Source organism: Panthera leo, chromosome A2 (genome assembly GCF_018350215.1).
Source record: "Panthera leo isolate Ple1 chromosome A2, P.leo_Ple1_pat1.1, whole genome shotgun sequence".
Taxonomy (NCBI): Eukaryota; Metazoa; Chordata; class Mammalia; order Carnivora; family Felidae; genus Panthera; species Panthera leo.
The window spans coordinates 131,704,770-131,717,054 of NC_056680.1; the positions used below are offsets into that span (position 1 = coordinate 131,704,770).

At 33.6% G+C, this 12,285-nt stretch overlaps 1 protein-coding gene across 1 annotated transcript in view; it reads left to right on the forward strand.

Moving 5' to 3' along the window:
- The window catches only part of FOXP2 (forkhead box P2), a 539,953-nt gene that overhangs the window by 419,124 nt on the left and 108,544 nt on the right, over positions 1 to 12,285 (forward strand). Inside the window, exon 10 of the mRNA XM_042922589.1 lies at positions 213 to 287. Within this exon, the coding sequence (XP_042778523.1) occupies positions 213 to 287 (75 nt within the window). The remainder of the gene's footprint in view (positions 1 to 212; positions 288 to 12,285) is intronic.

Genomic DNA, 12,285 nt, shown 5'->3' on the forward strand with positions numbered 1-12,285 from the left:
TGTTCAAATATCCAACTCTGTATCTGCCAAATTATTTTTATTTAAATCTATACCATTTTTAACCGTGACACAAAGATGGAATAGTCTCATCTATATTCACCTACCAAGATAATAATCCAAAAATATTTTTTAATGATATTGTACATTATTAGTTTGAGCATTAAGATTGGAGGGAAAAAAAGCCAACTCCTGATTCTCTTTGTTTAATCTAGGAATTGCTTCCAGAAACAAAATTATGTGTCTGTGGCCACTCTTCTGGTGATGGGCATCCTCACAACACATTTGCAGTAAGTTACACTGGGCAATTAGAAATTTGGCTACTAAGCACAAAGCCAGAGACCCAATCCCACTAAATAGATTATCTGTGATTTTCTATTAGCCACTCCCTTTCATTGATGCAGATAATCAAGAGATGATTAATGTTAAGATACTTATGTAATTAGTTGGTTTTCTGTTACTTCTTGTATTCTCTCTTCAATTATATTTCATCATGTATACACTTCACTGTTTCTATGAGTTGATGGCATTAAAATTTACCTGAAATATATAAAGGCATATGGTTGATTCACCACTACACCATTCTTGAACTTTTAGGAATCGTTTGATGAGATAGTGCTGATATGCAAAAATTAAGTAGAGATTATGGATAGATACAATACATATTTACATTTTTTAGGGAAAAGTTGCCATTCCATGTCTGCAAGTTACCATATAAACATGCCAAGACCTTTTTTTTTTTTTTTTTTACATATTCTGTCACTAGAGTATAATTTGTTTCCTTAGACTATAATATTCAATAAAAAATGCTTTCATGACCCAATTCACATACCAGTTAGCCTTGGAAAAGAATAACAATCCTGAAGCGGCCATTCAAGAATTTTTAAATAGAGTGACTTCATGTTTTTAGATAGCATGGATACTACCTATATTCTTAAGGGATCTCTAAATATGTAAGTCATATATTTTCATATGTAGAATTTTTGCTTGTTCCCTTAAGAATTGAGGTACTTACTTAGTTTCCATGGACTAGACTATTCCTAAATTGGCTCACCCAGAATTTATTTTTTAAGACTGTATACTTAGTATTTCCTATTTATAATTGATAGAACACATTACAATTAAGACTTTTATAAGCACATAGTGTATTCCTGAATAAAGAAGAAATTTCTAATTTTATACCTTGGCTTTTTAAAAAAAAGAATATTTTTCTTAGCAAAAACAGTGTTAATTAGTATGGAATGCTATCCTTTGTGGAAAATATTTAAACATAAGACATTTTTCAAATGTTCAATGCAAAACAGAAATAGAAGTGGAAACAACAACAGCATGCTATCTTATGGAAATAGTGAATGCAGAGGATTGGTAATGAATTTTGTACATTAAAACAAGTTGTGTAATGATCTGAAATTATCTAGTTTGAGTTCCATTCATTTTAATCCTAAAGTGTTTGCCCCTCCTGAGCTTTCTTGGCAACAATAATGAAAGAAAATACCAGAAATTAAAAAGTTGTGATAAGTTTTGCTGAAATGTGGAAGACTAATCTTATTTTCTAGGTATTCTCTGTTATTTTGTAGGAAGATAAATTTAAGATAAACTCCAAAAATAATTGTGTACTTTAACTTATTAATAAAGATCATCCAAAAATATACTTGAAGAAAATAGTGCATTAAAAATGGAAAAGGCAGTATTTCTAATTGGTAGCACTTTTCCCTAAAATAATCCCAATGGAAAAATTGTTTTCATTAGACTGAAGAGTGAGCTGACTGAACTACTAATAGTGTTTGTTCTTTATCCAAAACTACTTCTACCATTTAAAAAAAATCATTCTCTATTCTGATGTAAACATAAATTTATGGCATCAGATCTTCATATTTTCACTGACATATTTTCAGGATGAAAACAGACCACAGAGAAATTAAATGACTCACCAGAGGCCATTTAACTCCTCTATGGAAAGGCACATAGGCTGAAATTATCTGTTTGTTTGTTTGTTTATTTTAATGTTTATTTTTGAAAGAGAAATAGAGTGTGAGCAGGGAGGGGCAGAGAGAGAGGGAGACAACAATCTAAAGCATGCCCCAGGCTCTGAGCTGTCCGCACAGAGCCCAACATGGGGCTCAAACCCATGGACTGACAGATCATGACCTGAGCAAAGTCAGATGCTTAACCTGCTGAGGCACCCAAGTGCCCCAGCAAGGCTGAATTTGTACCCCAAGTCTGTGATCATCAGGGTATCAGTCCTTTCCAAGGATATACCAGATTGTTCATGGTTGCCTTGAGTGCTCTGCTGAATGGGAATCTGAGGTTGTTCCATGTGTCTGAGACTGTGGTTACTATCTAAAACAGAAAGAGAACTAGGATGAAGTAGTGAGGTCTGCTGTGGCTGATGGGGAGAAGGAGTATGGAAGTTCATGAATTTGCCATCCCTACAGTGCACCAAACTTAATACTTCAAATTAGTCACTGAGTGACTCTGCAAATGATGCTTCCTGACTTCCCCACACAAAGAAAACACTAAATATTCAGTAGGTGCTTATTGTACATTAGATACAAACTTTCGGCAAGCTAAAACGGCTACGTAATGGAATTTAAAATCAAGATTCAAACTAAGACAAATTATATCTGTTAGTCATAGCTGACAATATCTGTGTGATGGACATAGCTCTGTTTTAGTAAATTTCAGAAGTACCAATATGCTGGGGTGAAACTCACTTAAGTTCTGGAGCACCATAACTAGTGGGCTAAGAGGAAGAAAGGTGTAGAAAATATAGGTAGGGGTACCGAAAGCCAGCCATGTTCCTTTATAATCTATTTAACTGACATTTGTAATAAATTGTGAATCACTGTAATGATTCTAAAATTTTTAAGAGATCATACATCCCTTTGAGTGGACTAATTTAATATCATACATATTACTTGCACCCATAATTGATCAACCTTCACAAATAATAAGCCAAAATTTTTTGGGCAAATGTTCCAAATTGGCAGATTATATTAATTTTTACTCCCCCCTCCCTTAACTTAAAAACTAAAAATCCTGTAAGCCTGTTAACAAGCTAGAAGTAAAGTCCCATAAATTTCAGAGGAAAACATCCATTTGCAATTAAAGCCCAAATTACCTTGAAGAAATAAGTGATAATATATATTTGATATTAAACATATGTCAGAAGTTCTCTATCATACCATCCTCTTTCAGGCATATATTCTATCAAGTTACTAACAAAAGATGCAATAAAAATATATTTCGGAGAAGTGTCTTCTGATGTTTTGGTATGCAAGTAGTGACCAGACGGTAGCTGTCATCTGAGTATTGTGTTTCTTTATTATCACATTAGTTGAATAGTAGTGGTACTTTTATGTATCCACTAATAGATTATATTTATTGTGCCTCTACTAATTTATTGCAATCCCGGGTAATAATTATGCTCACTTACGTCATCTCTACCTGATAACTGTAATCTTAAATTCTATCTACCTGTTGTATTTCAAAGAAATGTTTGGTCTGCATAGGTTGTATGTTTACCATTCTAACAATATAAAATCCTTGTTATAACTTTGAATTTATTGGGGAAAGCATTAAGTTTGGGCTTTAAAGGACAGAAGTATGAGAGTAAAAGCACTTCATTGCGAGAGATTACTTTTCAATACTTCCTTTTCACACTCTGTTTTTTGCCAGTGGTATATATTTAACTTTAATCTGGAAAAATCTTCACTTATTTTACCTTTCTTTCAAACTTTAATAATAAGATAGATGCCTTTTTTTTCCCTCTTGATATATCAAACAGCTTGATATATCAAACAGCTTTACGAATGGCTGTCAAGATCCTGAATTTGCTTCCCCACCACACAATAGTAACCCAAGTTCACTCCCCAATAACTAGACCTTGTTGACACCTCATCTGTCTGAATGGCCTCATTAACACCTACCTGCAGATAATCTTATTGTTAGTCTTGCCTACAGGTTTTTGCACCTAAGTGAATACTACTTTACATAGGATTCTCCTGTTAGCTTCATGTGCTAAGGCAATTATGTTGAATGCTTAGAGTCTTTGTCTTTTGGGTCTTATTTTCAAAACATTTAGCATTGGGTCAAATGAGTATTTTGATGAACAAAACTTGTTGGACCTATAAAAACCAAAACTGACACTTGGCTGGCCTTGACCCAGTTGGTTTATAACCCATTCAAATTAAATTGAATTGACCACATTGAATCTCTCCCCTTACAGATCTTTATTCTGTAGCTATTGCCTCCTGCTTTCATTTTGATGAGAATCGTGGATTGGAGAAAATAAGGGAAAGAGGATAGTGACGGTTTTTAAAAATCTCTTATTTTCTATCCATGTTCATCTGTCTTTTTAGGCTTTCCATGAATTCTACCCCACAGCAAATCATGTATCGCATGGGCACTGGAATCAGCTTTCTAGATTGAATATTGGACATATTACTTACCTTTTTTAGCCTCATGCTCTCGATCTATAAAATTAGAATAATAGTAATATCTACCTTATAGGGTGGTAATGGGGATTAAATTTTATAACTGCAAAGTACTTAGCTTGATGACTAACACATAGAAAGTGTACAACAGATATTTGAGTCAGTAGCTATAGTAGGTAGCATCCGTATACTCTTGGTTGGACTAAAGGGGTGATTCTATTTTATGTAAATTTAGATACATATTTGGTATTAACATTAAATGAGAATCATTAGACATTATACCTTGAATAATGAATAAGACAGATGGAAATGTCCCTTAATGAAAAGAAAGTCTTTATATTTATTAATTTAAGTTAAACACTGACTTACAAAAATCAGTGTTACCCAAATGTTTTATGATTTGCTAAATGGAAGACAGCTAAGTGGAAGAGAAAGAATCCTTCCTCACCAGATCTAAATGATGTCCTTCTGGCAGCCAAGGAAAATTATTGCTAAAGAATGTTAGGAAATGTGACTGTCCCCTTAACTGTCTGTATCTAGCTAGAGCACATGAGATAAGAAGTTGGGAGATACATGTCCAGTGCCAGAGGACCTCCAATATTTTCTTCCTCCTCTATTATACATTTATTAGCAGAGACTAACCAAGAGTTAAAGATGAATTATTGCTGATTGGTAGTATTGACAATTTTAACATGCTGGAGACAGTTAACCGGGGATAATGTTGTGGTAACTTTTTTAGAGAATCCTTCCTACAAAACCTGTATCACAAGATTTAACTCTTCACTATTAGTGTAAAGTTGTGGTAGAATCTCAGTGACTCCCCTAATATCTTTCCATTGTTCATAAACTTGAATTTATTATGAAGCAGTACAAATTAGATTTGTTAATTAATTTTTTTATTTACTATTACAATAGTGGTGGTACTGTACTAGGTCCTTTGTTATAAGCCTTAAGCTAATCAAATATTTGAAACACTTCTATAACTGATTTTGTTAATGCCATAAAGTTGTAATATAGTGACCGTATTTAAGGCTATGGTTAAAATCTTTCAGATTCTTCATCAGAAATAGAATAAAGATTTCTGTATTTAAAACCTTGGCTGACATTTGTATGCAACTTCTTGATTAATCTTTTTCTTTCCAAGTGTAAGTCAAAATATTAATAATTATCTTTACACACCTCACTCAGCTGGGATGGAGCTCCCTGAGCTCAGTTCATTCTAGACACCTCTCCTGAGTGATTGCCTCTCACCTTCTATTTTATTGCAATATTTGAGATTGCAATGAATTCTCTTGATGTTGGTTCCAAGAAGGACCAGTAGCAGAGCTTTGTCAATGGAGACTCCTCTTTGAAATTTATAATGAATAATTTACTCCCCTCGATGATTCACCAAAGCATTAGTAAGGCAGAAATCAGGGGCTGATGAAAGGATTATTTATTTAGTTATCAGGTTTTGTTGTTGTTAATATATTTTTCATCAAATAAATCGATACACACACTAGAATATGTATGTGGCAATAATGTGAATTTACGGTGCCCATTGAGATAGACTGTATTTTTCCTTTCACATTTTAGTTATTTGTAATGAGCTATTAGCATAGTCTCCACAGATACGAAATATAATCTGCACTAACTTCTAACAGTTCACTCTATAGTTCTTGCATATTTCTAAAGACTTATAAAGTGTATATCATATTTGTTACTTGTATTTCTCTCCCTTGTATGTTTCCAATTCATCCTATTTTAGTATAATAATAAGCATAAAGCACAAAAAACCAAGTCATCCTCGTGTATAAATCTTTATGGCTCATACACACACACACACACACACACACACACACACACACGCACACACAAAATCACACATACATATATGTATCTAAATGATCCATTATGTAAAAGAATGTGTATGTGTTTTTGAGTTCTATATGCAACTCACTTCTCTTCTTTTTCAAGTTAGATCTTTTACATTTGTAATTTTTATTAGTCAAATGAGTTAGTTATGCATAGGATTAACAAGTTATAGAAATCGAATTTTTATCACTGACACCATTCACGCTGCATTATATTTACTTCAAAAATATTTCTAAATAGCTGGAGTTTTCACATAATTTCAATATGTAGGATGTCATGTTAAGCAGCATATAATTCCCATTGACATTAAGACTTAAACCTAAAACTGTACTCTGTACTTTAAAACTTTATGCAGGGGAGTTCAGGAAGCTTACATTATCAAAGTTCTGTCATGCTATCATCATATAATGATTCATACATCTTAGATGAAATTGCACATCTTTACTTCCAATTAATCATATTCTTTATCCTAATGATAATTTTGGTGCAAGTAAATTCACCTTAGGGTAAGATAAAGAATAAAGTCTTAAACATCAAGTTAAAGATTTCAAGATGCAACTTTTGTCATATTTAACATTAAGAAACAACATGAAATGCTTAGGCTCTTGCAACCATGTCCCTAAGCTCTTTTTCCTCAAGTTGTGATTATCACTCCAGCAGATATTCCTCCTGTTCTCTCTAACGACAGATAGTATGAAATATTTTGTGATACTGGCAGAAACAATTTACCTTTCAAATCCAGAGTGCTAATTATAACATCTCTCTCCAGGTTATATAGGTTGTATATTCAATATTTTAAGAGTAACAATATTTAATACCTTAATTTTAATTTAGAATTTTGTGTGTAAAATATTTAGTCTGGCTGAAACAGACAATTTAGACTAGGAATAAGAGAACTTAAGGGTTCAGTGAAGAGAGGACAGCGGATAAATTTATCTGATATTAGGTATAATCCATGACTTCACATGTGACTGTATAATTTTAGGGGGAAAGAGAGTTGACAAAATTATGTCATCAAAATTTGATACACAAGCTGAAATATTCCTAAAGCATCATATATGCATACCTAGTGAATATTTTTCTGATGCATGGATAATTAATACAAAGCTGGATTAAAAAAATAAAATCATATGAATAATAAGTACACTGTTGTTGTATCTCTGTTCCTCCCTAAACCCTTGTCCCCTGTAAGTTACATATTTCATATACTCTCTTAAAGCTGAAAAATATACTTTTTTTTGCATGCCTGCCTTTGTCTCTTTATCTATGATCTGGATAGTTATTTTGCTGTATTAGAAGCGTTATGCCCTGTTACTGCATTGCCCAAATGAAGAAAGGGGATGGATACCCGACATGTACTTCCATCCTATATGGACTGAGAGGATATTATGGCTTCCAGCTAAAAAGACCCTTGTGTTTCCTCTCATTCAAATCCTTTATTTTACATTTCAGAAAACAATGATAAAGAATCTTAGTGACTCCCCTAATAATATATATATATATATATATATACATATATTAATATATATATATAAAATACCTCAGTGACTCCCCTAATAATAATATATTATATTAATAATATAATTGTATTAATTATTGTATTAATATATTGTAATAATTGTATTATTAATAATTATCCATAATATAATGTTGTGTATAATATATAATATATAACAATTATATTATACATATAATTATATATATAGATATAGATATAGATATAATAATTATAACCAAAGCAGGCTCCAGGTTCTGAGCTTTTAGCACAGAGCCCGATGTGGAGCTTGAACTCATGAACTATGAGACTGTGACCTGAGCTGAAGTCAGATGCTTAACTGAGTGAGCCACCAGGCGCCCCTGTTGAGGACACTTTTAAGGTCTCAGTCATATCTCTGAGATAGTTTTATTTATAGGTTGAGATGTTAGAAAAGAAAAGGATCCCCAATGATTCCCCCCAGAAACATTGTAAAGTGAATCGTGAAATCTAAGACAATTGACTTATTGCTTACATTTTTTAATTAGGATTTCAGCTAGAAAAAAGACATGAAACACTTACCTTGGTATACAGGGCATTTCAAAGTTAGTTCCTAATGTTTAAAGGAATAAACTTAATGGTTACTAAATCTTAACTCTTTATGGTCATTTTCTGTTGCTTTAGACGACACATCCAACCAAGATCAGTTGCTCTGTAGAGATGACCAAAGAGGTTTCCCCCAGCTTTTAAAATTGTCTGTTTACTCTCCGTCAGATAAATATTGTGTCTTAATAGTTGAGAATAAGTGATTAGTAGGTCTCTTAACCCATCCTTATCTTAAAATAGAAAGAAAAGAAGACAATACTTCAGGTATGAGACTGAAATACCAAACATTTAAATAGGTAAGTTCAGAATGGATGCTTGAATTAATCAGACTAATATGCTAGGTCTGTAACACACAACTTTGATCCTGTAAAATATATTCAAAGTACTTGTAAATGGACTACTTAAAGCCACAGATGTGAATACAAAGTTTGAGTACTGTTTAGAAATTGTGGTTCTAGAAAAGTCAATATTATTCCAAGTCTGGAATAATCAATTCTACCATTGTTAATTCGTACATACTGTTTGTTTGTTTTTTTAACTGATACCATTGTAAGATAAGTAATTGTTCCTATTCCTCTTTCTCATAACTCATACACAGTCTTCAGAGCTGCCCATTGTCTGCTGGATAAAGCTTTATAAGCCTTAGCCTTACAGTAATATGCTTCCCCAAAACTAGGCTTTTTCTTTCCCAAACTTATCCCCTATTATTTCATAAACAAAAACATTGGGTCCTGACTGATGTACCTATGTGTAAGTCCCAAACATACAATGTGTTGTTTTTTTTTTTTCTATTCCTTTTTTTGGTGTTATTATCACTTCTATCATCCTCCCTGTTCTTTTCTGCTTATCAGATTCTACTGGCTATACAAGCCCAGTTCAATACTATCCCACATAAATGCTTTTTCACCAATACAGTCCACTTTGATTAATCCCTCTGTTGATCTTGTATGTCTAGACTCATCCAATCCACATTTTGGAATTATTCTTAGCCCTTTGATAGGGTTCCATTCAACACATACTCATTAAACATAAACTATGTATAACTCACAATGATACAAAAATTTTCAGTAGAATAATGAGTAATCACCTATATCTGAGAAGTGTCGACCATGAAAATGGGAAGTATGTAATTTAGGACTCAAAGCTCAAGCAAATTGAAAGACTTAATCACTGTACTGAGGAAATAGGGACAGGTAGATGGAAGAGATTTATCTGAGGTGAAGTTTTGAAGAAAAAAATATCACAACAAATTCATCACACTACAAGTGTAGAGAACATTCTAGGCATTGGGAATGGAATAAGCAAAGTTACAGAAGAGAGAAACGATAGGTGGTTTTCAAGGTAGAGCATAGTGTATTTTATCCGCAGAACTGGATATTATGGGAAAAGTTGGTATACGTAGTCTTTAAATAAATGGACCAACGCCAAAATTTGAAGTTTCAAATGGCTTTTTGTAAATAACTTTAAATATTCTGTAAGATTTTGAGCAAGGAAGTGAACGTAACTTAACCAGATGATCCCATTTAAATATATCCTTAGGAACAGTAGGAAGAAGTGATTGAACTAGAAAAACATTGAAATCTGTGTGTCTAGGTTAAAGGACACTGTCCCTGAACAATAATGTAATCTTAACTAGAAGGACAGAGAAAGAAATTAAGGGGACAGATTTAAGGGAGAATACAAAAGTTATGTTGACAATTAAAGAAACAATAAAAATTCGTGCCTAGATATTTATATTTGGTTGACTGTGAACCTGGTGATATCTAGAATACAGAAAGAATAGTAGGTTTGGTGGTAGGCAGAAGGAAGTTGGAGGTGTTAAAAGTGTTGTTTGCGAAGTTTATTCGCACTGCCATCGGGATATCTGTGTTCAGCAGGCAGTTAGTGATGATTTGGAGTTGGTGCATTTTTGGAATTCACACCATAGGTAGAAGATTAGAGTCCATTGTCTTGAAGGAGGCTGTGAAGAGAAAGACAACCACAGAGAGGTCACAAGCCAAAACATTAGGTAAGGGGAAAAAAGAACCAGTGAAGGATGTGAATCAGTAAGACAACAGAGAACCAGGAGCCAAGAGTCAGAGGACAATAGAAGAGATTTTTTTACAAGCTAAGAGATTCAAAACAAAACAAAACAAAGCATTATCACAGACTGAAGGGTGATTTTAAAACTAGGATGAGACAAGAAGCAGGTTACAGTTTTGGCAAGAGTGTTTTCAACAGAATACAGTGTGTGGCAGTGAGTTGAGAGATAACTCAAAGAGTGCATGTGGAGGTGAAAACTTGTATGTACACACCAGTCCTTTGGGGGGAATGCTGATTAAAAGGGAGATGATAGGACGGGGGCTTGAGAGGGAGCAGAACTTGAGGAGAGGTCTTGGGGGAAGGGGGCGGTGGAGATGAAAAGATTAAAAGTGAAAGAAGGAGAAGAATAAATAGTTGAAAAAAGGCCTGAGAGATGATGGGGGGAGGGTGCTGGCCTCAAGAGCATAGATGGATGCAGTCCTTTAAAGGGAATAGAAACCCACTTTCATTGGAATTGGATGGAAATTTGAAGATGAGTAAACTCACAGCTAGGTTATTACCCCTCTTACATTATTTGTTAAATCTGTTTAACCTTGTGACTGTCATTGTGTCCCTTTCTTCCCCCCCCCCCCCATGATATCTAAATTTGAACTCTACATCAACTTTTAGGGATTCCTATTTCTAGGACAAATTGTATAAAAGAAGGGAAGAGTATATTCATGGTTGTTAAAATTTTCTAGTTATGACAGCTTTACTCTGACCATATTTGTTATACTTTATGTTATTAGCCAGAAGAATAACTACTCATCAGTTTAAATTTAGCAATGATTTTCTTTTAAGAGGCTAATAGCATAGGCACAGTATGAGTGTTCTTTCCTTTCAGAAATTTAAGATGGATTAATATACATCTGAAGAACATTAATTATTTTATGAAACATTTAGATACATTAAGATTTTGAACTTTTAAGTAATTGGTTAATTTTTAGTAATTAATAAAATAAAGCTTTTCACTTTTTAGAAAAACCTTTTAGTGAAAGCCGAGCATGTAACCAGAATGAAATATATGCAGAAATATTATGATAGTCTTTTTTTCACTGTATTGACAGTATTAAAATTTAAGAACAACCCAATAAATCAACCACTGAAATTGCTCTTAGACATACATTTAACTGCTTAATTCTGCACTTAGTACTACACAATTTGGATACAAAGGTATGACAGGGTAACATATCCTTAAACAAAAAACCTTTTTGTTCATAAAATCAGAACTCAAGCATAAGGAAAATTTAGAAAGACACAACAGGACCTTGCTTTGGGAGCCTTTTCCAGCAGCTAATATTGCTGCTTTACCAAGGAGACCTTAAATAGTAGAATTTCAGGAATTGGTGGTAAACGAGTAGAAGTATATTCTCCCCAAATGGTTCCATGACTTCTGACCAGGAAGCTCTACATCATTGTTACTGAATCTAATTTATTTTAACATGCTGACTAAAATCCTTCTCCTTTTTTTTTTTTTTTAATTTTTCACTTCTCTGCTAGGCAAATATATTGAAGTTTTCCAAACTCAATTAAATTGTTTTTCTGTTTTGCCCTTATTGGGACTTTGGTGAAAGTATCAATTATGTCAGGTTTTATGAGGCAAAATCATAATGTGGTCTTTTTGGCATAAGCTCTCTCTCTCTCTCTCTCTCTCTCTCTTTTAATGTTTATTTTAGAGAGAGAGAGTGTGTGTGAGTTGGGGGGCAGGGGGAGCAGAGAGAGAAAGAGACGGGGACACAGAATATGAAGCAGGCTCCAGGCTCTGTGCTGAAAACTCATAGTCTGACACTGGACTCAAACCAAGGAATAGTGAGATCATGAGCTGAGCCTAAGTCAGACGCTTAACCGACTGAGCCA